At 47.8% G+C, this 27782-nt stretch overlaps 1 protein-coding gene across 1 annotated transcript; it reads left to right on the top strand.

The window, feature by feature from the left end:
* Nucleotides 1-345: 345 nt before the first annotated feature.
* On the top strand, nucleotides 346-25682 carry LOC121933937 (dynein axonemal heavy chain 2-like). The gene is given in 33 exon segments (XM_042473916.1): nucleotides 346-481; nucleotides 1168-1335; nucleotides 1437-1597; nucleotides 2666-2805; nucleotides 3276-3423; nucleotides 3511-3650; nucleotides 5233-5443; nucleotides 5535-5792; nucleotides 5965-6081; nucleotides 6210-6374; nucleotides 7013-7138; nucleotides 7440-7588; nucleotides 7820-7886; nucleotides 8447-8597; nucleotides 8806-8954; nucleotides 9182-9315; nucleotides 10699-10843; nucleotides 11333-11532; nucleotides 11975-12101; nucleotides 15193-15379; nucleotides 15811-15955; nucleotides 16835-17022; nucleotides 17711-17744; nucleotides 17746-17881; nucleotides 18865-19056; nucleotides 20093-20298; nucleotides 21087-21315; nucleotides 21914-22065; nucleotides 22494-22608; nucleotides 23305-23481; nucleotides 24573-24647; nucleotides 24778-24926; nucleotides 25420-25682. Coding segments are annotated over 33 exon segments (5034 nt in total). The 3' UTR covers nucleotides 25577-25682.
* Nucleotides 25683-27782: the final 2100 nt, after the last annotated feature.

Genomic DNA, 27782 nt, shown 5'->3' with positions numbered 1-27782 from the left:
GCACAAAAATGCCTGGACAGATCAGCGTAAGTATAAAATATTAGGTTTGGTCATAATGGGTTGAGAAACCTTCAAAACATATCAAACACTTAGGTGTTGGTTTGGCATGTAGTTGATTGATCAGGTCAAAAATATTGCTGTGTAATAATTAATTTAAGTGTTGTTAAGCATATTCCACTAGCTCCAGTTCAAGGAAAAGGGAGTTATAGGATGTTCTTGGCTCTCAGGGCTTTCTGCCTCTGGTTCTGGAGGAGTGGGTATAAAAAGCTGAATTACCAGAGCACTGGGAGGATGGAAGGAAAGCTCACTGGGGACTTGGGGTGATTGTTCTCTCCAGGGGACTTCATGCGCAATGTGTATGAAGACCTGACAGACATGGGTGTCCTGAAGGCAGAGATGGAGCGTGCACTGGATGACTACAACCGGACACCAGGCATGGTGTCCATGAGACTGGTGCTTTTCCGTGATGCAATTGAACACAGTGAGTGTGTAGAGTCACAGTCCTGGATGTTGCAGAATGATTTACATCTGGGTGGGATACAGTGTGGTCTGGAAATGATACGGAACATCTTTGCCTTGGGGATCCTTCCTGGAATATAAGTCCTAGCACTTACAGTCAAAAGCCACTAAGCTGGTGTTTTCACAGTTTTCTCATGGCAAGACAAAAGATGGAAAGAGCAATAGAAAAACCTGGGGGAGTTACAAAGGGAAAACGACTATTAAGCTTGAAGCTCTTCCACATTGCAGAAGTAGGCCAGTTTGACACCACATCAACTGTCATGCGTCTATCCTGTGGAATCCTGGGTTTTGTGGTTTGGTGAGGTATTCAGCCTGGTCTGTCAAAGAGCTCAGGCGCCTCACCAAACTACAGATACCAGGATTCTGTAGCACAGAGTCATGGCAGCGAAAGTGCTGTTAAACTGCTTTATTTCTACAGTATGGAAATACCCTAAGCGAATGAGGCTAGGGCTTGAAAGCATTACTTATGGTGGGCTACAACTTGCAATGCAACTCATCCAGCACAGCTACTGGCCATGCTGTCTGGGGGACTTGGGGGGACTTGATCAAGCTGTGGTTATTGTACATAAAAAAACATTGTCTGGGGCACACAACTTGGTACCCCATTCTGCTTCCATTGTGCCTACCTAGTGCTTTGTTTTCCTGCAGTAACCCGTATTGTCCAGGTGATCAGTCAGCCACGAGGAAACATGCTGCTGGTGGGCATTGGAGGCAGTGGGCGCCAGAGCATGGCACGCCTGGCTTCATCCATTTGCGAATACTACACCTTCCAGATCGAGGTCTCCAGGCCGTATCAGAAACAAGAATTCAGGGAAGGTAAGGATGTGCTCCTGCTTAAACTCTAGGACCCAGGTTGTAAACCCACTCCTATGTGGCTTCTCCTTTGAGTGGCCCTTACTGTCTCTTCTTTGCCACAGATGTCAAGAAGCTCTACCGTCAGACAGGAGTAGACCTGAAGCCCACTACCTTCCTCTTTGTGGACACCCAGATAGCAGATGAGTGCTTCCTGGAGGACATCAACAACATCCTCAGCTCTGGGGAAGTGCCCAACCTCTACAAGCCAGATGAATTTGAGGAGGTGGGTGCGTGTTTGTGTCTTTGGAATGACCAAGTGGGTGGGGGAGCAGTGGGAGTCATCCATATCCCCACTTCATACCATCTCCTTCCTGGACTTTGTCTCCTCCTTTCAGTGATTTCAAACTGTGCCTCTATGTCCAAGACATTGTAAAAAAAATTTATTTGCCTACAGCCATCTTGGATGGGAAAATTCTGGGAGTTGTGTTCTGGAAATGTACTTTTCCAAGTTCTGTGCAGAGAATGCATAATTTGTCAACCCAGAAGTACTGCAGTAAAAACATGCTTGAGGGCCACACTTGGTTCCAAAAAGATATGCCTCAGCCTAGTCCCAGAAATGTAAGGACTGTTATACCTTTGGATCTTTGACTCGGTCCAAGGCTGCCTATGCTGGCCTTGGGAATCTGTGGCCCAGCCCTGGAGCCTCTTTTCCACATCAGCGCTGAACTCTGGGAAACATGAAAAAGTGGATGAGTTGCACACTCTGGGGATGTGCAGAGTTCTTGAAGCTCTTTAGTGATAGTGGCCATCCCCACTGCACACCGAGGCTTAAGGAGTAAAGTTTCTAGGCAAGTGTGAGCCTCCCCTTCCCTCTTGCCCTGGTATTTCCCTCTTGCTTGTAAAAAATTAGACAAAGCAGTCTAGCCCAGTTCAGGCTTCCTCCCATTGGCATCACAAAGCCTCTTGCAAAAAGAGGATTTTCCTTCCTTCCTTCCTTCCTTCCTTCCTTCCTTCCTAACTGAAGATCTGGAGATACCAAGGTTTGCGCCTGGAACCTTGTGGATGCACAGTAGCTGTTCCTTCTGGGCGTTGTAGCTGAACATCTGGAGGACCACACAGTGTTCACCTCTGGTGAAACCGTGGGGATTTTTGCCACTATCGAATGAGTGCTGACTCTCCCCACTGCTATGCTTGTGGCCCATGAAATGCTTGTGAGTTCCCCCACTTCCAAAGTTGGGGTTGTCCCTTCATTGCCTCTATCCATCCTTAAGTTCTGCCTCGCTGTTGTTTCTCTGTGGAGCATTCAAGCCCAATCTAGCCTCTTTCTCATTAATGCTCTTTTTCTTACCAGATCCAAAACAACATCATTGATGCGGCTTGAAAAGAGGGCATCCAGGAAAGCCAAGACAGCCTCTTTGCCTACCTCACTGAAGGGGTCTGGAACAACCTGCATGTTGTGCTGTGCCTGAGCCCCGTGGGTGATCCTTTCAGGTAACCCAGCTTCTGTCTAGACAGCAAGCCAGTAGGTTTTGCTTGGAGCAACAGTGACCCCTGGTGGACAGGAGTGGCTTAAAGCGGAAAAGTGTTGACAAAATGGTGCTGGTCTAATAGGAAAGAAGGAGAAAATGACCCAGTGCAAGGTGATAAGCCTAGCTGAAGTCACAAAGGGCAAAGCAAAGAATGAGACACAGAGAAAAGGAAGGAATTAAAAGAGAACTGCGGAAGTGCTGGGTGCACAACACTTCAGGGCCTCTCTCCTTTCTATGGCTGTTCATGCAGTCTGATTATAAAGGTCCTTCCAGGATACCAGTTCACTCCATGTGTCTGAGGAAGTAGACCTAAGTCTGTGAAAGCCTATGCTACATGTCTTTCACTCAGTCTCAAAGGTACTACAAGATCCCTTTGCATACTGATATTACAGACTAACACAGCTTTTTATAAATTCCACTCCTTTGCCTTAGGAACTGGATTCGTCAGTATCCTGCCCTGGTGAATTGCATCACCATAGACTGGTTCTCTGAATGGCCCAAGGAAGCACTGCTGGAGGTGGCAGAGAAGTACTTGGAGGGCGATGACCTGGGAAGCGTGGAGCGGGGAAGTCTGGATACGGTGAAGGGCATAGGGCATCTTTTGAATTCTCTGCTACCAAGGACAGCAGTGCCCCTTCCTGATGCTCTTCTTCTTCCTCCTGCCTAGATGCAAAAACAAGTGGCTAAAATCTTTGTCACCATGCACTGGTCTGTGGCCAGGTACTCAAAGAAGATGATGCTGGAACTTCGGCGCCATAATTATGTCACCCCTACCAACTACCTGGAGCTAGTCTCTGGCTACAAGAAGTATGTGCCTCTCTCTTTTGGTATCTTCAGGGAAGTGGCTAGGCAGAATGTTTTAGAACAATGCCAGGGGGAGTGTGCTGACTGAAAAATAGCTCCAGACATGGACATGGTACTGACACTGCTTTGATAGAACCTATTTCCTAGGTGAGAGAGATGGGAAATGTGACCCTGCTGATACTATCTCATCCCTCAGTACCATCAGATGTAGTGGCATACCAGACTGTCGCAGTGGGTTGAGTGTGGGAGGCTCAGAGTTACTGTGTTTCCACTTCTGCTGTGGGATTGGGTTGAGAAAATGGATTTAGGGTTTTTTTTTTTTGCTTGACTCTCCAGTCTTTCGTCTGCAGGGTCCTTTGAGAATCCATCTCAGCAGGTGTAGAAGTTTGAGTGTTGTGGTTTGAGCATTGGACTACAACTCTGCAGACTAGGGCTCGATTCCCAGTTCATCCATAAACCCCACTGGGTGACAATGGGCAAGTCACAATCTCTCAGCCTCAGAAGATGGCAATGGCAAACCCCTTTAAACAAATCTTGTCAAGAAAACCCCATGATAGCTTCACCTTAGGGTCGCCATAAGGCAAAAATGTCTTGAAGGCACACAACAACAACAACAACAACAACAAAGAGTTGGAAAAGGTGCAGAAAGGGCAACTAGCATTAGCAAAGAACTAGATCATCTACCCTAGGAAAAAGATTATAAATTTGGGTTTGTTTTTTTTTTTTACTTTGAAGAAAAGATGGAAGGAACACAAGGTATATAAAATGTATATAAAATGATGCACTATAAGAACAGAGTGTTAGATTAGGTACTGATTCATCAGGACTATTCTAATGTACTTAAATAAATCTGTTGGGTTTCCCACATAAATAAATATTACATGTTACATCCAAATAAATGAATGCAAGTAAGTGATTTTAGTTATATCATAGTTCATATAGGAGATAAGAAGTGATTCCAAACATTGCTGTAAGTGGTATTATTTGCTGGTGGAAAGCCATTTTAGGCAGAGCACTGTCACTGATCTGGTTTATGTAGAAATCCTTGGGGAACAGATGAGCAAGAGGGAGATATTATACTGAGATGGGGAAATAGTGATCTCTGGCCCCCCTTTTTATGGCCCTGATGCTCCTGGCAATCCCAAAAGTATTCCAACATTTTTTTAAAAAATTAAAAATTTGTGCTGATCTTCAGGCATTTTTTCATCCCAAACTGGTCAAAACAACTAAAAAACATCATATTGAGCAATTTATTTCTTCCACTCATAAGAGCATGCCTAAGCCCCTCAAAGCCCAGAAATAATCAGCCAAAGATTGCCCCAAAAAACAGCCAAAAGTGACATGACGAAGCACAACAGCGTGGCCCATGGGGGGAAGCACGGCAAGAATTGGCTCCTGAACAGTTGCCACCCCTTGGTTACACTCATCTCCTGTTCATTGATTTTCCCAAGGCATCTCTAGGAACAGAAAGTTGGACTCAATAAGGGCTTCAGTCTTATCTAGCTTCAGAGCTCCTCTTCTTTCTAAGAGGTTTGTGTGAAATACTCCTGGAGAAACAGGCCTTCCTCTTCTTCCCTCTGTGCAGGCTCCTAGCAGAGAAGCGGAAAGAGCTCTCAGACCAAGCCAACAAGCTCTCCAATGGCCTCTTTAAAATTGATGAGACTCGTGAGAAAGTGGAGGTGATGACGCTGGAGCTGGAGGAGGCTCAGAAGAAGGTTGCAGAATTTCAGAAGCAGTGTGAGGAATATCTGGTCATCATTGTCCAGCAGAAGCAAGAGGCTGATGTGCAGCAGAAGGTGAGCGGCTGAGGCTGGGTTCCCTGTTTGTAGTTGTGCCAGCGGTAGGCTTGTGGTCCTCACAATGCTCCTCTTTCCCGTCTCCCCACAGACAGTGACTGCAAACAGTAAGAAGATTGCTGCCGAGGAGATCAAGTGCAAATTATTGGCCAACAATGCTCAGAAGGACTTGGAGGAGGCCCTACCTTCTCTGGAGGAGGCCATGAAGGTAGACGGGTGTGGAGAGCTGTCACAGAGCAGCTCTGGAGAGCATGGAGATTGGAAAAGCTACTTTTTTAGACTATAGGACATCATCGGATGGGTCTCGGTGGCTGCCAAGTCCCTCTGCATGTGGGTGCGAGCTATGGAGGTGAGCCAAGAGCCCCAATTTGGGAGAAAGGATTTCCATGACAGGGAATATGGCACCAAGAGGAGGAGGAACTGAGCATTCTGGGCTGATGGGGCGGTCAAGACATGGGAGACCATTTTGCCTCCCCCTTTGCAAATTTCACTTCATTTTTTGGGTCTTCTCTTCCTTCTAGATGTATGGTCGTATTTACCGAGTGGTAGAGCCCAAGTGTATTCGGATGAATGCTGCCCTGGCCCAGCTGGCAGAGAAGCAGGCTGCCCAGGCCGAGGCCCAAGAGAGGCTCCGGGAGGTCAGTCAGTTGGGAGAATGATATAGGAGTATGAATTGGTGGAGGTCTTTTGGGACATCCTTCCCCATTAGAGTCTTCAGAGTGGGGGTCTCACTTCAGAATTCTTCTCTGCCCTCATCCCTGCTCAGGTGGCTGAGAAACTGGAGATGCTCAAGAGAGAGTATGAGGAGAAGCTGGCACAGAAGGAGGAGCTACGCAGAAAGTCAGAAGAGATGGAGATCAAGCTGGACCGGGCGGACAAACTGGTGTCGGGCCTGGCTGGAGAGAAGATCCAGTGGGAAGAAACCCTCAAGGTAGGGTCTGATCCTCAACTCTGCATCTCTCCCCCTCTTCTTCTACTGTGCTCAACAAAGTGAGGTGAGGAATGTACAGGCTATCCTTTCACCAGAACTTGGCAAAATTAGTTTTTTGGACTGCAGCTCCCAGAATAAGCTGGCTGGGGAATTCTGGGAGCTGCAGCCCAGAAATGCAATCTTTATGAGCTATATTCAGCACCACATGATAAGTGTTTCTTAGAATGTGAGTCTGCTTTTGGCTGGCACAGTCTGACAATCGAGGATGAGGGAAGACTTGAACTGTTTTCACTTGTTGGAAGGGTGAAGGACACTGTGCCCAGAGAAAAGGAGGTGAGAGCGGAGAGAGAGGAGGTTTCAAGTGCCCTGGAGGGCTTCTCAAGAGGGCCCTTGGTGCTAAGAGACAGTGTTTTCCCTGAGAAAAAGTGCAGCCTGGTTCTTTTTCATGGTCTCTGTGAATACACACACATGGGTTATTCTGCGCCTATGCAAATAGCTTCAAAATCTTCTAGAATTGCTAAGGAAAACTTTTTGGTGGTAGCTTCGCCCACGTGTGTGTGTGTGTGTGTGTGTGTGTGTGTGTGTGTGTGTGTATCTCCCCTTCTTCTTCCTATCTCTGACGTCCTTCTTTCTGGTAGGGCCTTGAGGAAGACTTGGGCTACTTGGTGGGTGACTGCCTTGTGGCAGTGGCATTTCCATCCTACATGGGGCCCTTCTTGTCAAATTACCAGGAAGAGCTTGTTTCTCACATCTGGATCAAGCAGGTGAGTTTTACCTACCTTTCCTGAGAGGGCAGCCCCCCTCTTCCTTCTTACTGGCACTGCGTTGGAGGAGGGACTTGGGTTTTCTTTTGAAGGCTGGCTTGAGCCAATTGTGGCTTCTGGAATGGCACTCCACAGGGCCCCAGTGGTGTTAGGCTGAGAAGCATAACCTACTTCTCAGGGGGTCTACTGGGTAGCATCCAGGAGGTTGAATCCAGCACATGACCTCCCTCAGCAAAGGAAGGGAAAGCAAGGCAGTTCAGGGCCAACCAACTTCTTTGCTGTTCTATGCTTGTGCCTGCAGATCCGTGAGCTTCAAGTGCCCTGCTCCCCTTACTTCATGTGTGACAGCTTCCTCAGCAACCCAACGGTTGTGCGCACATGGAACATCCAAGGGCTGCCATCAGATAACTTCTCTACAGAGAATGGAATCATTGTCACTCGAGGCAACCGGTGAGTCCTAGTCTGTGATGTGGCTGAGGCCCCAAAATGCTTTTCAGTCACACTCATCCTGACCCACTCCAGAGCCCTGGGCCAGCCCTTTTGGATCACCTCCTGACCCTTTCTTTGAAAGTTCAAGGAGTCACCAGCATGTCCAAAAGTGACTTCTGGATGAAGCTGACAAGGCCTCAGTGTGGCTGCAATGCCAATGCTCATCTTCCTTTCGCTTTTGGTCTTTCCCAGGTGGCCTCTGATGATTGACCCCCAGGGCCAGGCCACAAAATGGATCAAGAATATGGAATCAAAGATAGTAAGTAGCGGTACTACATTCAGTACCTTGCCTGTCTGGGTTTGTTAACTCCACACAGGCATCTCTTTGACCGCCTCTCCTGGTTCGCATTGTTTTCTCTGGCCTAAATTTAAATGTTAGTCTTACTTAGAACTCAGACCCACTGAACCAGTGGGACTTATGTAAGTGTTTAAAAACCAAATTTCCATCAGTTTGGAGGATCTAGTCGATTTGGGGTTAATAAGTGGAGGTAGGCCCTCTCTTTGTGCTCTCTTCTCCATCCCTGGCCAGAAGTTACCCAAGAGGAGGGGTTACCCTTCCCACCTGCTTTGTAGCTGGGACTCTGCACTTGGTGCGTTTCAATGGGAGGATCTTCTTCTCTTCCAGCTCCACCTGCTTCAAGGCAAAATGATTTTTTAAACAAATGTTGTGCCAGCTGTCAGAGCCAGTGTTTTTTTTATTGGACAGCCAGGGAAGTTTTTGTTCTGGGAGCTAGTAGGAAAGCAGGGGTGTAAGAGGAGGGTGAGCGATGTGCTCTGACTCTTGATGCTGCTGTAGTTTCTCCATCTGTTTTCTGATAGGGCCTAAAGATCATCGACTTACAGATGCCCGACTACCTGCGCATCCTAGAGATAGCCATCCGGCATGGCTCTCCAGTACTGCTGAAGAATGTGCAAGAGGAGCTTGACCCGACACTGGCCCCCATCCTCAACAAATCCGTCACCAGAGTGGGTGAGCTTCTGGCTTTCATCTGCTGCTTGGGAGAGAGGAGATGGAGAAACATCTGGAATGCTGCTTTATATTGTGGGGCATTCGAAGTGGGGACAGGGAGGAATAAGGGAGGGGGATGGCACCTGAACAAGAGGGAAGGAAGCCTCGTGGCCCAGATGGAGCTCTGCCAGATCTGACTTCTGACTTTCTTCCTGTGTGTGTATGGCAGGTGGACGCTTGCTGATAAGGATTGGGGACAAGGAGGTGGATTACCACCCTGAATTCCACTTCTACCTAACCACCAAGCTGTCCAACCCACACTACACTCCAGAAATCTCCTCCCAGACCACCATTGTCAACTTTGCTGTCAAAGAGCAGGTAAAGGTTTGGGGTCATTGGCTTGAAACCTGGGAGCCATATTCATCTCCTGTGGGAAGGGCAAACTATCAGAACCTAGAGATTTCCCACCAAAGAAGACTTGTGGGGAGGGAGCTGGAGTGACCTGGAGGCAAGAGGGGGAGCTTTGTTCTGAACTGTGGGAGAAATGCGGCTGGGGGCAGGACAGAGAGGGCTGAACCACCCCATGTGCCCCGGGACCTCTTCAGGGACTGGGGTCTCAACTTCTGGGCATCGTGGTGCGAAGAGAAAGGCCTGAGCTGGAAGAGCAGAAGGACCACCTGGTGCTCAACATTGCGGCTGGAAAAAGGAAGCTGAAAGAGCTGGAGGACGAGATCCTGAGGTGAGAGCTAGGTGGAGGAAGAGTGAGGGCTTGGGCCTGCTGGTGTTGTGGGAGCAGGAGCGGCCATGCTGTGAGAAGTCATCAGAGATGTAAATCTCTGGGAGGGAGAAAAGCCAGGTTAAGAATGATGAAAAAGAGTTGTTTGAGGTTCAAGAGCGAGAGGTGGTAGTCTTGAATGTTAAGGAAAAAGCAACATGGGATATACAGTAAATGAAATAAAAGATGTATGTGAGAGTCAGGGTGACTCAGCAGAAGCCAATTGAGAACCACACAGGTGTAAATGGTAATACAATGAACAAGTCCTGAATGCCAAGGACAAGAAATGTAAAGTGGATAATTGGACACACCTGACAATTGTTAAGTGGTCAAGGCTGAGATGATGAAATCATTAATTGTAGGATGGACCAAGAGAACCAATGAGAATGGTGTACACGCCTACTGGGTGGAAACAGACAACAGTGGGTGGTACCATGCATTAACTATAATAATGACTATACATCCCAATGTATTTTGTGGGTTGTAGTAGTGGTAGAGTGGATAGTGAGGAGTAGAGTATTGTTGTGTTGGATAGTTTTGGAGCTGTATATAGTAGAATAAAGTAGATCTTTTATTTAAGACTACTGAGTTGTCTGGTGTCTTGGGTGAAGCTACAAGAACCAGCTGGATCCTGAAGAAGGGTGAAGACTTCTGTGGAAGCAAGAGTGAGAAGGCTTGGAGAGTTTGTCGGGGTCTTCAGCCTGTTCTCTGTAACTCTGCTAAGCTATAACCACTGGCCAAAACTGGTCAGCGCGGTGCACAACCAGGTGGTGAGTTCGAGCCAGAGGTGAAGAGCTACAACTCCCATCATCCCTGACATTGAAGCCCGGAGTCCTGTGTTTAGTTCTGGGAACCTTATTTTAAGAAGTATATAGGTAAGGTAGAGCAGGTTCAGAGAAGAGCAACACGGATGATAAGGAGAGAGAACAAAGCATACAAGAACTGAGCCTGTTCAGTTTGCTCAAGAGAAGACTGAGGGGGTGAGATGATGGCCTTCTTTAAATATCTCAAGGGTTGTCCCAGACAGGAGATGACTGGTTTGTTCTCTGCTAGCTGAGAGGGTAGTAGCAGGTTTAATGGTTTGAAGTTACAGGAGGGTAGATTTTGACTGACGGTTAGAATAAACTTTTTAACAGTGAGAGTGCTTTGGCAATGGAACCAGTTCCCTAGAGAGATAGTAGGGTCTTTTTCTTTGGATGGCTTCAAAAAGAGGCTGGACTGTTGTTCCAGAGTCTTCCAGGAAGGCTTCCTTGCTTCTTGATGGAGCTGCAAGGGGAACAGTGGGCTGGTCTCAGCATTTTGAACTTTCTCATCGCTCTTCTTAGTAACCCTTCCTTCTGCCCTCAGGTTGTTGAATGAAGCAACAGGCTCCCTCTTGGATGATGTGCAGCTCGTGAACACTCTGCAGACCTCCAAGATCACTGCCACTGAGGTCACGGAGCAACTGGAGACCAGTGAGACAACTGAGATTAAAATTGACACAGCTCGGGAGGTTAGACCCACCTGTGGAATTTCATTTTATTTTTATTAATGTATATCCCACCTTTCTCCCAGCACAGGATTTAAGGGATGTGTTTGTGCACTGGCTTTGTAGTATGTGTTGCACTTACTTGTAGCCAGATGTAAAAAAACCAAAAACAAAACCTTGGGGGGGGAGTGACAATGGGGGCCCTGGTGCTGAGGGTGCTGTGGAAGGTCCCGAGTTACGTGGGGGTGCAGAGACTGCTTGCCCAGTCCCCCCCCTTCCCAAGTTCCTCTAGAATCAATAGAGGCTAGTACGTTAATTTCTAAATGAAGGAAGGAATTCTGATAGTTCATGAAGGGAAATCTCCAGACCTAGGGAAAGTTCCTTTATTGCATTACAACTTCCAGAATCCCCCAGCCTGTTTGGCCAGTGCCCCAGCCTCCTCCTCCAGCTATAGCCCCCTTGCTGTTGCCCTTTTCCTGCTCACTGATTAACCAGGTGCATGTTCACTGCCAGGGCTATCGGCCATGCCCTCAGAGGGCGTCCATCCTCTTCTTTGTCCTCAGTGACATGGGCAGGATCAACCTCATGTACCAGTTCTCCCTCGATGCCTACATTGACCTGTTCAACCTCAGCATCACCAAGAGCCACCGGAGTGCCAAGCTGGATGAGAGAATCCGCTTCCTCAATGAATATCACACTTACGCGGTCTACAGGTAACTTGGCCTGTGCTGCTAGATAAACATGACACACTACTCCTCTCTGCCACCATCCATCCAGATTTCAGTCCTTAGAAAGGTTATTTTTTAGGGACTATAGACTCCAAATTCCTTTGCCTTGCTGGGGTATTCAGCCATAGTCCAAAACATTAATATGTCCAGGCTCTAATCCAGAGAGATAAAAATTTGCTCTTAAGGCCACCTTATCAGTCATCATTTCTCTTTTTCCACTATGTCAAGCAATCTGTACACTGGGGTCTCTTTCATTGGACAAGAAGCAAGTACAATGTTACTGAGGGAGAGCAGTTCCTTGATTCTCTCCTGACTGCTCCTTCCACAAATAAGCAGAGGACAGGCCAGAATGCCTTCCAGACAGACACTAGAAGTGTAGCTTCAAAAGATAAGCTAGTCAGTTCTATCCATCTCAATCTTTGCCAAGGTACACCTGCCGGGGCCTCTTTGAACGACACAAGTTGCTCTTCAGCTTCCAGATGTGTGCCAAAATCCTGGAAGTCTCTGGCAACCTCAAGATGGATGAATATAACTTCTTCCTGCGTGGAGGAGTGGTAAGCACCAGATGGAGACATGAGGAAACAGCCGGCACTTGGCCTGGCCTGCAGAGATTTTAGGCTGCTGTGCTGTTACGATGCGAATGCAGGCAAGAGCCAGACTGTCAGGCCTTGTAGTCTGGTATAGTTGACACAGACTGGCAGTGGTTCTTCTGGGTTTCAGGGAAGACTTTCCAAGTCCTACCAGGAAATTCCTGAGACTGAACCTAGAACTCTCTGCTTACAGATGATTTGGCAATTGCATTGCTTACATGACAAGAGAACTTCTTTGATGTGGAACCCCCAATTCATGTTCTGTGGGGGCACCTTTTCTTTGGAGTTGTACCTGCTTTAAATTTCACATGAGCCAGAGCTAAACACATGGAAAAAGCCTGTCCTTCTCCTTTTACTGTTCAGTGTGCATATTCTGTCTGACTTTGCCTTCTTTGATCCTCTTGTCCTTCTGGCATTGTCCTTTGCTTCCTTCTGCCCTCTGCTTTTTGCATTCTGTGGGACTAACAGTTGGGAAGAACCTTGATGCACAAAGGATGACCCTATATGGTTCATCAAGCCCTCCAGTTCTGCTTCAGTGGTGAACTTTATCTAGGAATGGGTTACTACTGGAGCATGGAAATGTTATGCTTTTGGACTTGAGACTGGGGGATCCTAGAAGTTATAGTCCCAAAAAGTAATGTTTCTAAGCTCTAGTTTATGCCTATGCAAATGACTTCATGCTTCAGCCCATGCTTATGTGTGGGATGCCTTGTCCAATATGAGTCCTGCCATTTTGGAAGCCCCTGGGCATGCTCAGAGCTTCTTATTGGGGAACATTTTTGTCACACTTTTTGCTAAGCAGAGCCTGCTGATGTGAACTTCTGCTCTGTGTTTGTTCTGTGCCTCAGGACTGGCTGTAAAGAGGTGCATTGTTTCGTGTCTACTTTTTGGTAAGAAGACACAGCACAGGTGTCTTACTGCTCGTGGAAGGTCTTGCTTTGTTAGGTGCAGTTTGGAGATTACACAGTTAAGGATCAAGGCCTAAGAGAGGCAGGAAGACTCAGTTTTGCCTGCTGCTTAGATTTAATCAGCAAGTTGTTGTCCCAGATCTCACACTCATAAGTGTTCTGGCTTACTGCACTCCTTGAGCCCTGAGTAAATGATGCCACATTTGAAAATATGGAATGATGAAGTGACCTCTGACTCTTTGAAACCTCTCCAAACATCACTCTTGGAAATGCTAAGAATTCAGTCTTGACAAACCTGCTACACTGGCAGAATTAGACATTGCTCCTGGATTCCTTATGGCTCTGCCTTCACTATCGCACACTCCTTCCAGGGCAGACTTATTCCTTTCAGAGGAAGCTGGGAGCTCAGCTTTCAAAATCTTGCTAGACCTTACTGCACACAGACAGTGCGGGGCACTCAAGTGCTTGGCTTTCTGTGAGCTCTTTTGTGAACTGGCCAGGAGGTTTCCCAGTCTCTGGGCTTTGTAATCTGAGAAGTGCTTGGGGCTTGGTCAGGCCTGTCCTTGACAACAGGCCAAGAGCAATGGAAGAGCAACCTGCCCATCCCGCTTCCTTGCAGTGACAGCCAGGGGCTTAGCAGACAGGAAAGCCCCCCCCCCCCGTGGGGGGTGTGTGTCCCTCACCTGTCCGCATATGCTATAGGGAGATTTTGTAGCACCTTAGAGACTAACTGAAAGAAAGTAAGAAGTTGGCAACATGAGTTTTCATAGGCTTCAGTCTACTTAAGATGCTTTTGGTAGAGCATTTGTCAGCATCTGGTGATCCCATGAGTTGCGTAGGGCTTTCTTAGACAAGGAATCCTGAAGTGTGGCTTTTGCCAGTTTCTTCCTCTGAAATAGAGCCTACTGCAAAGTATTTTTTGGTAGTCTTCCATCTAAGTGCTAACCAGGGCTGACCCTCCTGAGCTTTCACGATCACATGGGATCTGGGAAGACACCCCAGCTTCTTGCCAACTGGATTTATTTTCTGCTGCCTCATTTGGGTGGGGGTCCTTGGAGCAACAGCAGCTGAGAAATGGCCAGAGGTGTGTTCCTCTTATGGGGCCAGTCTACCCAGGCTACTGCCTTATAGAGCTGGCCCTGTCAGCCTTTTGCTAAGAATTGCAAACGAAAGTGTGTGTCAGAGCCTGAGGTTTTCAGGCTTCTCATTATTGCATGCTCCATTCTTCCCCGAGGTAATGCTCTCCCCTTAAAGCAGTGATTTTTCAACATCTGACTCTCGAGAAGTTTTGGATTTCAGCTCGCAGAGGCCACTAGCAGCAGGGGAGTTCTGGGAGTTGAAGTCCAAAACATCTGGAGGTCACAGGTTGAGAATAACTGCCCTATGGAGAGCATTCCTTTCCTCTTGGAAGAAATGTAGGCAAAATGTAACTATTGGGCATATTTCAGGCATTCTTGGTTGTTTGGCAGATGCTTATTATTGATGTGAGGTACCTGTGGCTCGTTTCCTTTTCTGTTTTTATGGGCATATATGAGACAGTGAAGTGCAGAACAGAAAAATAGCTTTGCAGTCCCACAGTGCTGCAAACTCCAAACCAACAGACTTAGGAAATAAATAAGTAAGGCTTATATGCCAAACTGACCCTTGTATGTATAGTATTTTGCCTTTAGGGTTACTTTCGAACTGTATGGATCATGTCTTTATTATAGGCCATTGACTTTCTATCTCTAAATTGATCTTTTTATTTAGAATATATTTATGTAAGTTCTACTTATTAATTTCCTGCCTCTGTAGGTTTGTTGATGGCCAGCCCTGTGAGTTAGGTCTTGTGTTTCCTTCTTTCTTGTCATGCTGCAAACTCCACCTGCCTTAGCCCTGGCTCTGCCCCCACCCCAGCTACAGTCTCTGGTTAACTCTTTCTGCTGGGTTCATGGTCTTTTGTTCAGAAACATTTCTTCAATCCTGGTTTAGACAAAACTTGACAACTAGGTGACTAGGACTTGCTTTGTGAGAAGACTCATGTCTTCAGCCATTCTTGTCTCTGGCTTTGGGCAGGTCCTCTGCTTTGCCTCTCCCTAGAGGCAGGAGTGAGCAATGTCCTCCTCTGGTCCTTTGGTCACTTGTTCTCCCTTTGTCCCTCCTTGCAGGTGCTCGACAGGGAAGGGCAGATGGACAATCCCTGCACAAGCTGGTTAGCCGATACCTACTGGGACAACATCACTGAGCTGGACAAGCTCACCAACTTCCACGGCATCATGAACTCTTTTGAGCAATACCCTCGGGACTGGAACCTATGGTACACCAGCTCCAAGCCGGAGAAAGCCATGCTGCCAGGTCAGACACCACACTGGGGCTGAGGAGCTTTCCCTTCTTCCTGGGAAACTAGCTGGCATCCTGGTGGTCAATCCCAGCTAAAGTAGACCCATTCCATCCATGGTTTTAATGGTGAGTCAACACATAGGCAAATCTTTCATTCGTCAGAATTTTAAATAAGTTTAGGCTTTTGTGTGATTAGATTACATGAGAGAAGTTGAGTGCGGTTTGCTCCTTCCTCTTGTGTCTGGAAAAGCGGAAAGGTGGTTACCCACAGTCCTGTAAAGTACCTAGAACTCCTAAAAATGGCCCGCTCCAGGAACAGGTCCTAGGGCAAGTTGATGCCTCCACATAGCAAAGATGGGTAGGTGTCTGGGCATCTTGGTTCCAGTGATGACAGCTCCTGTTTTCCAGCCTTTCCCCATCCATATGCCCACTGTCTCCCCCTGCAGGTGAGTGGGAGAACTCCTGCAACCAGATGCAGTGGATGCTGATCGTCTGGTCCTTGTGTCCAGACTGTGTGGCTTTCTGCGTCACAGGATTCATAGTCTCCAACTTGGGCTCCCAGTTCATTGAACCGCCTGTGCTTAACATGAGATCATTGAGTGGATAACATTTCTGGGGCTGGGAAGGAGGGCACCCTTTTGCGGCATCCCTTCATGTTGTGGACTACAATCTCTACAACTAGACTCTGAGACAGGACAACTGAGGGATGTCCCACAGTTTTGACCTACGGGGGCAGGTGAATCTATTGTGTTTCTAAGAATTTACAACTTGGAGGTAACACTGCTGCCTGTGTTACTTGCAACAAGTTACTCCTCCCGCGAATGTGGTTGTAACTTTGCTCCTTCTGAGAAGTAGTGTGACAGTTGCCAAGATGTTACTTGGAAAAGGAACCAATAACAACTATTCACATTGGGGGAAGAGAGTGTTTTAAATATAGTCTTCTTTTACCTCCAAACAAGGATCCTGCAAGGCTCAGCTTAGCAGAAGACCTGGCAACTTCTTGCTTCCCCTTTCCCTCTTCTTCAGAAAAATGCTTCAGCTTCAGACTGATGGGTTATACAATGCTGTAGGAAGTGTGACATTCACACTTCATGGAGGACTAGCTAAAACCGTCAAGATGGCAATGTAATGAGTAACGTTACAACTGGAACAAGCACCTTAACAAATTAAATTGCATCTGATGTGTATCATAACAAATTACTTTGAAATTGCAATGTTTTCAGCTCTACCAGTATGTCCTCCTTCAGCCAAGGAAGGCAGAAATAACAACAACAACAACAACAACAACGACTTATATGCTCTGTCTTTCCCCTAAAAAAAATTGCATGTAAGACAGTAAGCAATGACATTAAAAAAGATTCAGAACTAATTAGAATCAGACCCAGCAGTTGAATAATGAAAATCCAGTAAGCAAAGCTTGTTAGCTCTCCAGGTCATTGATTGCCTTTTCCATCTCCTCCCGCCCTGGACTCAGGTGGTGGACAACTCCACAACAAAGACCCCATTGATCTTTGTGCTGTCCCCTGGTGTTGATCCCACGTCCGCCCTCCTTCAGCTGGCAGAGCAGTCGGGCATGTCCCAGCGCTTCCATGCCCTCTCGCTGGGCCAGGGCCAGGCACCTATTGCCACTCGCATGATTAAAGATGGCGTCCGTCAGGGTGAGTGCCAAAGGAGCAAGGAAAGGCTGTTTCCTCCTCCCCCTCATGGGAGATTCGTTCAGCCCTCTGGAGCAAGAGTGGAGAAAGTGTGGCCCATGCCTTGCATATGGTCCTTGGCCCCCACTTTAGTAGTCTTGGAAACCTTCTACCAGTCCCCTAAAGCCCCTAAACATCTTTCAATTTTGGGAAAAAGAAGTTTTTTGTGACCTTTGGGCAATATTTGCATGAAAATTGTGCTGAAAGTCCCACAAACACACAAAAACGGGGTATTACCTCTATCACAACCTCCAAAGTAAAACAAGAGAGAATGCCAGTGTTTTCAATCCTTCCCTTCTCAAAATGGTCACCAAAAGTGAAGTGACAATTTCTGGTTGCCATTTTGAAAGGAAGTGTAATGAATTTGGGTGTGCTGTGGGGGAGGATGAAACCCATGGAGGGGGCTGGCGGGAAATGGCACTCCCCTGCTGTAGAATTACTTTTTTTTTTTCAAGTGGGGAGGCCACCCCTACCTTTCTCTCTCTCTCTCTTTCACACACACACACACACACACACACACACACACACACACACACAGCCTTTTCATTCATAGGTCCTCCCTCAGCTTTCTGTGTCACAGTGCATTCTTTCCAGCTGCAGGTCCCTTTGGGCCTCTGCAGAATGCCCATGTTTACGTCTTGTTTCTTGGCAGGTAACTGGGTCTTCCTGGCCAATTGTCACCTCTCAGGACAAGCTGGTGGATCAACTGCAGGTAGAGGAGCCGCATCCGTCCTTCCGCCTGTGGCTCAGCTCAAGCCCCCACCCGAACTTCCCCATCTCCATCTTACAAGCTGGCATGAAGATGACAACGGAGCCTCCCATGGTAAGAGCAGAGGGCCAGGCAACACTAGAAGGGGTGGGAGAGGCAGGGTCAAGTCTCACAATTTCCTATTGTATCTAACCCATTTTCTGAATGCCAACTTAGGCTGAGGAAATGTCTTCACTTGTTTTTAGCTCCCTCCTCTTTTCAGCCCAAGTTATCTTTTCTCTCCTCCTTTCTTTTGCATTGGGAAGTTCATGCAAGATCAGTTTTCTGTGGAAGAGAGACTGATTCAGAAAAAATTCTCAAGATGTGCAAACACACAGCTTGAGAAGGGGCTGGTAGCAGGGTTACCAGGTGAGGACTGCCCCAGGCCAAAACGTGAGACCTTGTGATGCCACTGGCGGAGGGAGACCCCAATAATCTTAAAAGGGGCAAACCCCTCGTGTGTGATTAAACATGAGTCCTTAAGTCCTGGCAAGTCCAAGGTATGCCATTCAAATAAAAGCCACCCACTCTAACAGGCAAGGAAAATGTGTGTACACACACTTTTCAAGACAGCACTTTTGCCCTGAGAGTTGTCACTCTTGCCCTGTGAACTGGAGAAACTGGGTCAGGCCTTGAGATCTGGGGAATCTAGTAAGTGGTTGGGTTGAATAAAGCACCAATGGTGTTAGAAGCCAGGCAGATTCATCACAAGCCCCTAGATCTAAGAAGCTTAAGAACAGTACACAAAGTCACTCTCTTCCTCACTGTCCCCATCATTCCCCTCTAGGGAGCCACCAAGAGACGTCTTCATTCCTGGGGAATAGGTAGCCAACCAAAGCAGGTTATGAAATAACCTCTTAATCTTTCCAGTTCATCAGCCTAAATCGCTGGTTCTCAGTTGAGGGAGATGATTCTGTCCATCTGCAGGCAGGAGAAATAATCTAGTTAGGCTGTTCCAGACCTTGCTTTTCCTTCTCAGTACCCCATCAAGTTCTGGGATTTGTGAGGTGTCTGAGGTCAACTGTCTCTCTAATCCCTCACCCTTCTTCCCATGACAGGGCTTGAAAGCTAATATGAAGCGCCTCTACCAACTCATCACGGAGCCCCAGTTCAACCGCTGCACCAAGCTGACCAAGTACAAGAAGCTACTCTTTGCCCTCTGCTTCTTCCACAGTGTTCTGCTGGAGCACAAGAAGTTCTTGCAGTTGGGCTGGAACATCATTTATGACTTCAATGATTCAGACTTTGAGGTGATGTGATTGGGAGGGAGGAGGAGAGGATGCTGAGCAGTTTGGGACAGCCAAAGAAAGCAAAGGGCAGGGTGTTGGCAGATTGTATCCTCCCTTGTAGAGTCTCAGGTCCCGCAACAATGGTTCTGGTGTGCCCAGAGACAATGCCCTTCAAACTGTGGTCTGTTGTTCCAGGAACTGACACTTAATAATAATAATAATAATAATTATTATTATTATTATTATTATTAGTAGTAGTAGTAGTATTTTCCCCGCCTCTCCCAGGTGGATTGCGGCAGGATTACAACCCAGCAGTAACAATAATATACAAGAATGACACATATAATTTCAAACATTAAAACAGTTAAAAACAGTGTAGTCAACATTAGTCTCCTTGAGGGTTGTCAGGGCAGAACTATCTCATGTCCTGAGAGTTAGAGGCTAAAACCTGAGGCTAGGGACACCCCCATGTGATGTCACAGGGGAAAGCCCTGATAATGCTACATGGATGCTTTCAGTGGGAGTCAGTCCTTGGTGAGGTCATGAAGCATGATACATTAAGCACTACTATAGCTGCACAGAGAATGCCATTAAAATTAAAAAAGAATACCAAGTCTAATAAATGAGGAATATAGTCTATATTCCATTTAATGCTGCTGAATATTGGTTACAAAAATCAGTATCAGGGTTTTTTAAAAAATAAAAATTTGGAGGACCAGTAGAGGGGATGCAGAAGAGGATTTGCAGGCAACATGCTGTTAGCAAGCTGTACCTTGTCCATCGCTACTTGAGAATATGATTCACAAACAAGTGTTATGAGTATTTGGGGGGGTGGGGGGCTGGCAGCAAGATAGGTGGGCAGGTGCTGGACAAGTGAGTTGTTGGAGCATAGTTAGGTGTTGTTCCCTGAGTAAACAGCACTCAGAGGAAGGGGGTGAAAGACTGCCAGAGATCTGCACAGTCCTCCCTAAGGATTCATCTCAGCCCATAAGGCCTGCTCCTAGGCTGCCTGGAGGACCTCCACCAACTTTGCCCACCCCATCTCCTGCAGACCTGATTCGAATTTAGCATGGATTTTTCTCCTCCCTCCCACGTGTCTGAGAACCTAGATGAGTACGAGGAGACGCCCTGGGATGCCCTCAAATACCTGATTGCAGGCGTCAATTACGGGGGCCACATGACAAGTGACTGGGACCGCCGACTCCTGACCACTTATATCAACGACTACTTCTGCGAGCAAAGCATCGCCACCCCTTTGTACAAGTTAGTGTGGAGGGAGCTCTGTCAAAAGTCTGGGGTCGTCGGAGGTCTGGAGGAAGGCTCCTAGAAAGCAGGAACAGGGTCTGTTTTTGTGAGTGATAGGGAGCAGAGTAGAGAAGAGATTATTCCTTCTTCAGAAGATAATCTTTATTGGGGAGAGGTTAGTACAGGATCATTCCCTTGTATGGTTGCAAACGCACTTTGCCCAAGGCAAGACTCAGGTCTGAAATTCTTTGCTCATCTCTCCCCTGTTGCGCTGTACAACTGGAGTTCTTCTCTTGTTCTCCCTGTTAGTTCTGTTATCAGGAGATTGTTCTCTTGATCAAGAGAAGGTTGGGATGGGGATGAAAATGGAGTCCACAGCCCTAGGAACCACATGGTCCTTCTTCCACAAATTAATTCATCCACCTCAGAGCTGGTAGGCAGGATGATCATTTGTCCTGTCAAGCACAGGAGCTCTGCTTCTCTGCTTTGTTCCTTTCTCCTTTGCAAAAACTTCTGTCCTTTCTCTTTTACCTTTTCTTCAGGGTGAAACCCTCAGGGACTCTTTATCTTCCTTTCCAGCTGTTTTACAACTATAGAATGGTTTCCTGGTACTGTGCTTGTTTTTTATAGAGGCCTAGCATTAGAGAATGGTCACTGAGAATACCTTGGTAGGGTGTGTCCTTGCAGTTCAGATTTGGTATATAAAGGGTGTACATGGGGAAGGAATGCTGTGGTGTAGTTGGGGGCAGAAGAATGTGGAAAGAAAAGTCTTCATGGATGGCAGTGAAACTGGCCTTTACCTGCAGACTCTCTGCGCTGGATGCCTATTACATCCCCAAGGATGGCAACCTGGCCTCTTACAAGGAATACATCACTCTACTGCCTGGCATAGATGCCCCGGAGGCCTTTGGCCAGCACCCCAATGCTGATGTGGCCTCCCAAATCACAGAAGCCAGAACACTTTTCGAAACCCTGCTTTCTCTACAGCCCCAGACAACACCCACTGGAGTGCCTGGGCAGAGCCGTGAAGATAAGGTACCAACCCCAGGGGCAGAATAGGACTGGGTCAGTGTGGCATTAGGACCTTTTGCCATCCCAGAAGGAAGCACATTTCTAAAACAAGAAGTCCCAAGACTCAAGGCCTCCTATGTGAAAGCCTCATACCTTTCTAGGGGGGAAGTGGTAGGTCTTGCCCCACAACACTGGGGATGACAATAGACCCTGTGCATCCTCAGAGGCATATCTTAGGGTTGTGATTTCACTCCTACAAAGGCTGATACTGAATCTTGCTGTTCTGATGTCAAACAGCACCCAGTCCCAGATGTAAACATCAGTGGTATGTGGTCCTTATTCATGGCCCTCACTATCCCTGCATTTTCCATCACCTGTGGGTAACCCAGAGTAGGTAGGGTCACCTCTGTCAGCTGAGTTTTGAGCATTCTGGGACAACGCAAAGTTACCTTTGGAAGCTATAATTCCCAGGCTCTTATACCCCACCCAGCACAATAGTCAGTGAGCATGCTCACTTGGTAATTCTGGAAGTTGTAGCCCAAAAAGTAACTTCCCTATGCTTTGGAAAAGATAGAGAAAGAGTCCCTGTTCATGCAGCATGTGGTCTTGCCTGCTCTGTTAGGTACTGGAGCTCTCAGCTGATGTGCGCAGTAAGATCCCAGAGGAGATTGACTACGAGGGCACCTGCAAGGTCCTCTCCACTGACCCTTCCCCACTGAACGTGGTCTTGCTGCAGGAGATCCAACGTTACAACTCTTTGCTGCAGGTCATCAGGTGAGGGGGGGAAGGACACTTCAGCCACAGCCCATGCCACCCTTGCCTCTCTTCTTTCTTCTGTGTGTGGAGCTGTGAGTTTCTTGGTCTCATCTAAAGGGCACAAGCCTAGAATGCAGCTTCCTTGGACTGACATTGGCTCAGCCTTCCCCCAAAGTCAGTTTTGACCTGTTCCTTGCTTGTAAAGAGAGAGTGAGGTGAGCAGGGTGTTCTCTGCCAGCAGAAATGGAGCCACTCTTTTCTCTTCCGTGGAACAAAGTGAACTCCCTATCTGGAAATGCTGTAGCAGAAAGAGACTCTCTGTATGCTCAGAGGCACTTTCCCCTTCCTGAGTTGGCCTTGTGCAGGAAACCAGTTCTGGCCTGCATCCCTGTAACTTTTGCCTCATCCCTTTGTGTGACTCGCTTCCTTCTTTTCTGCCCCTGCAGTTCCTCTCTGATAGAGCTGGAGAAGGGCATCCAAGGCCTGGTGGTCATGTCAACAGACCTTGAGGAGATCTTCAACTGCATATTTGATGCCCGTGTGCCCCCCATGTGGGAGAGGGTAAGGCCCTAAGAGCTGCTGCTTCTCTCCCTCCCCTTTCTGTGGAGGTGGCATGCTCTCCCCTTGGCTACCAGGTAAAACCTGACAGGACACAGGAAGGGCGAAGGGACCAATCCAAAGACTCCAGGAGGTTCATCTTCTTCAGATGGAAAGGGTGCCTCTGGCATTTCCACCAGCGCTGCTGGAACCTTGTAAGGCGAAACAACTCCTGTTCTTCTTTCGTTTCTCAACACACTTTCCCTGGGTTTTTTTTAGCCCCAGGGGCAATCTGTGTTTAAGAAGAGGGGTTTGCAGAATCCCTTCTGGGGCCCACTAGTTTTCCCTTTCTCCTTCTCTCCTCCACAACCTTCTACTTCTGAGACAGAGATTTCCCACTAGGGAAACATAAATAATTCATAAACCTCTTCTAAGGTAAAAAGTTCCCCCACAGAGGGAAAAGAAGGATTTCAAAAGCTGTACTTCTGAGGTAAAAGATTTACCAGCTACATACCAAACCTTTCCAAGTCACTGGAGTTGGGGGAGACAGGAAGCAGTTCTTGTCAAGTAATAAACGGCTGGTGTCTTGAGAGAAGCACCTTTTAACTTTGCCGGAGGTTTTTTGGATTTTTGTTTTGCAAGGCTGCATGGGGAGTCCTTCCTTCTTTAGGGGTCTAGCTGAAGTTGTCTGTCACATCCAGTTGTTTCCTTCCCCTGCAGGCCTATCCATCCCAGAAGCCACTAGCTGCCTGGACCCGGGACCTGGGCCTCCGCGTGGAACAGTTTGCCCGCTGGGCAAATACCACTCACCCTCCTGTGCTTTTCTGGCTCTCTGGTTTTACGTTTCCTACTGGGTTCCTGACCACTGTGTTGCAAGCTGCCGCTCGCCAGAACAATGTAGGAAATGTTACGAGGAAATGGGCAGTGGGGTGGGTGGATGAGGGAGCTCTAGTTATGGGGTGGGGCAAAATGGGGACATTACTCCCCCAAATAGGAATTCTACACCCCCCACCCCCACCCCGTTCCTTCATTACCCCAAATTTTAGCATTGCAGTAACTTAAAACTTCACTCGAGTGTTTAGAAATACAGCTTGGGGCATCTAAAGGAAAGAGGCAGGCAGAGTGACCAAGAGAATGCAAACACAGCAAACAGAAAAGTTCTAGGTATTTACAGTTATCTGTGTCTCACTCTCTCCAATGCAATAAATTTGGGTGCTGAAGGAAAATTTCAGTGGGGGAGCAGAAGTCTTATTTCGGTAGGTGATGTGCTATCTTTACTTTGCCCCTGTCCCCATTGCTACAACCCCAGAGGTTTGTAATGGGAGTTTATCAGACAAGGGAAATTGGAAGTATAATCCAATGGCAATCTGAACGCAATCATGAGGTTTAACGTTATTGCGTGATAGACTACCATTGCAATTTCAGGCAATGGGAAGTCAGTCTGAACGCAATCATGGGGTTTCACGTTATTGCGTGATAGACTACCGCATGCAATTTGGGGCAATGGCAAGCTATTTGCGGGCAATGGGAAGCCAGTTCGAACGCAATTCGAATTCACGTAAATTCGCTGAACTAATGAATTCACGTAAATGCATTCTGGCCCCACTTTCTTTTCATTTGAAATTAAGATACATTCCTCAGTGTGATTAAGTCCATGGTCTGAGGAAGAAGCTGATGGGGAGGGGAGCAGGGCCAAAGGGCCCTGCGTGTCTCTTTACTATTACCTTGAAACGGGATCTGTGTGTGCGGCTGCGGAGATGGGACAGGAAGGAGAAGCGAGGCTGAGTGAGGGAACTTGAGGCCTGTGATTCCTCACAGTCAGACTTTGTGGTTCAGGCTGCAGGTAGGAAGAAGGACTAATGGTGAGAGCCAGCGCACTTGTATTCTCAAGGATAGAGAGCTTCGGGGTGGGCTACTCTCAGCATGAGTACTGGGGACCCCTGGATTGTGGAGGCATCTCACTTTCCTCCTCACTTTGTTCCTTTTAGATCTCAGTTGATACACTCTCTTGGGAATTCATTGTCTCCACTGTAGATGACAACAACCTGGTGTATCCACCCAAGGTAGGTGTGCTCCCTCTCTTGTGGAGGGTTATAGATTGGGACGTCTGGAAGCTTGTGCCCAGACTTCAGCCCTCCTCCTTCTGTCTCTCCTCCCACCCCACCTGCCCTCCTGCCACTTCCCAACCCTCAGGAGGGCGTCTGGGTCCGCGGTCTCTACCTGGAGGGTGCCGGCTGGGACAAGAAGAACTCCTGCCTAATGGAAGCTGAGCCCATGCAGCTGGTCTGCCCCATCCCCACCATCCACTTCAAACCAGTGGAGTACAAGAAGAAGAGCGGCAATGGAAGAGAGGAAGATGTAGAGTAGCCTGGAAGAGAGGAGACAGGGAGGCATTGGTCTGCTTTGGCTCATGTTCTTTCTTATGACTGGTACCACATGGGTCTCTCCAGAGACACCAGCCAGGCAGGGGCCTGATCCCATCATCCAGACTGTTCTACTTGCCAGGCAGGCATGGTACCACTGGGTGATGCTCCCAGCTTTGAAGTCGGGGAGGCAGATCTTGGAAGACTTGCTGTAGTAGGCTACAATGAGTTGTAACCTACTAAAGGAACTTTTCTCCACCAGCCGTGCTGGATGGGAAATTAAAGGAGTTATAATCCAAAGAAGGTACTTCTGTAAGCTCCAAGAAGCCATTTGTCCATGGGAAATTCTGGGCCAGATTCTGACCAAAAACAGTTGTATTCCTTCTCTGTGCTTTAGTTCTGCTGCCAAGCAGCAGCTGCCACATCCTTCCCTGGCGCTGCCTGAGGGCCCCTCCTTGTTTTCTCTGTCTCCAGGGATGTACTCCTGCCCTTGCTACTATTACCCTAACCGGGCTGGCACTTCCGGGCGGCCCTCTTTCGTCATTGGCGTTGACCTGCAGTCTGGAACAATGACCTCCGACCACTGGATCAAACGGGGCACTGCCTTGCTGATGAGTCTGGATAGCTGAAGATAAACCTCCCCTTTCTACCAGGAAAAAAACTTTCCTATTTTCACTTTTCTCTGGTTTATTTCCTCCTGCTCCCCATTATTGTTCTAGTTAAAATTAAATAGTTATTCTGTTTAATACATTTGTTGTACATCATGTGTATGTTATTTGGAAATCTGCACTGAGGTGATACATTGGGATTGCTGTTGTTGTTGTTGTTTTTTAAAGCACCCCACAAAACTCAGAAAAGCTTCGTTGGGGTCTGCAACTCCCAGAATCCCCCAAGTATGATGGGATTCTAGGAGCTGTAATTCAAAAGAGGGACCTTCCCAAATTGCATTTAGCTGGGGGAAGCCCACTATGTAGTTTGTTACACCACCAGCACAAATTCCAGTCTGAGGCATCCATGTAAAAGCTGGACAGTGAAGAAAGAGGGTAAGAAGAGCATCAACTCATTGAAAATATGGTTCCAGAGGAGAATTCTGCAGATACCCTGGATGCCGAAAAGACAAATAGATGCGTTGGTTTGAGAACAAATCAAGCCCGAACTCTCCCTAGAAGCCAGCATGACTAAATTGAGACGATGGTGCTTTGGATGTATCATGTGAAGACGTGACTCATTAGAAAATACAGCGATGCTTGGTAAAGCGGAAGGCAAGAGGAAAAGAGGAAGAGCGCATGGCAGGTAGATTGACTCAATTAAGGAAGACAGGGCGATGGTCCTGAGTTTGCAAGACCTGAGCAGAGCTTTTGATAAGAGGGGGGCTTGGAGGGTCTTTCATTCATAGGACTGTCATGTCAAGCAACTTGACCAGTCGACAACAGCATTCTGCCCCATAATGACAGCTCAACCCCCACAATGTGTGGCTGCAGAGTGGAGGCTGGATGTGGGCATCCTCCATATGCAGAAGAAGACCTCCTGCATTTCTGTGGATGCTGGCGAGAGGGGGAGATGTTTGAGAAGCCTGGACCACTTGTGAGCCCTTCCTGGCATCATTGCCATTTGTGCTGGAGTCTGTGGGATAGAAGTGTGGTTCCAAAGAACTTGCTGTTTTGCGCAGAGAGCCTAGCAGGCCTTGAGAACAGAGGAAAGGAAATACCTTTCGGGTGACACACAACCCCATGGCTCTCAGGCTGCAGGCCAGAGAGGAGCCAGTGTGTCTCAGGCTGGCAGGCAACTGGTGGTGATGGGGAATTGGGATGGGGAATTGGAGAGGAAGGCGCCCCAGAAGGAACTGGGCAGCAAGGGAGGCTGCTTGGAGAAGAAGGGGCTCTCAGGGAGAGTTTCTGGACTTGAGCAAAGCTGCTGTGCAGGGCAGGGGAAGAAGACCTTGCAGGGGAAGGAGGGCAGCTGGTATGACTGGGAACAGGAGATGCTTTTTCTTGGGTGGCACCATTTAATTGGGGAGGGCACACAGGAACCCTAAACTTATTGCTTCTGAGGAAGCATTCACTTGGAGGGAAGAACAGAGTTGCCTGAGCCCTGGAAGTAACGAGGGCTGCATCTGCACTGTAGGAATTATGCAGTTTGACACAAACCTCCATCCTGCAGGATCCTGGGATTTGTAGTTTCACAAGGTTTTTAGCCATCCCTGCCAAAGAGTGCTGGTGCCTCACCAAAGTATACATCGCAGGACAGAGCCAAGGCAAATAAAGTGGTGTCAAATACTGATGTACTCTGCTCCTTTCCCTTCCCCAAATCAGGAGGAATCAAGGAGAGGGGAGGGAAGGAGATTGAGCTATCTAATTTCTCTCCAAACCCCCAGAGGCCTGTTCTGCACAAGCAGCCCCAGAAGCTTCCTTGCCCCACAGGAGACAGGGTGCCTTCTCTGGGGCAAATGGAAACCCACTGCAAGCCAAGATGGTGGGGTTGGTGGGGGGATCCTTTGCATAGAAAGGGTTTGGGGAGCAGAAATCCTTTGCATTTAAAATGGGGGGGGTAAATTCTTTGCATGCAAAGATGTGGGGAGGGAAATCATTGCATATATAAATGGAGGTGTGTGTGGAGAACTGACCCCTTGTGTGTAGGGAGAACTACATACAATGGCGGTGGGTCGGTGGGAGAAACCCTTTACGTACAAGGATAATGGGGGAATCATTACATGCAATGGTAATTACATGCAGAAGTGTGGGGAAAGAAATCCCTGCATGCAGTGGTGTCTGTGGGATCCTTTGCATGCAGAAGTGGAGATAAAGAAGTCCTTTTCGTTGGAAGGTGGGGGGGGGG

The sequence above is a fragment of the Sceloporus undulatus genome, chromosome 6, assembly GCF_019175285.1.
Source record: "Sceloporus undulatus isolate JIND9_A2432 ecotype Alabama chromosome 6, SceUnd_v1.1, whole genome shotgun sequence".
Taxonomy (NCBI): domain Eukaryota; kingdom Metazoa; phylum Chordata; class Lepidosauria; order Squamata; family Phrynosomatidae; genus Sceloporus; species Sceloporus undulatus.
This window is presented reverse-complemented; position numbering and strand designations above follow the sequence as displayed.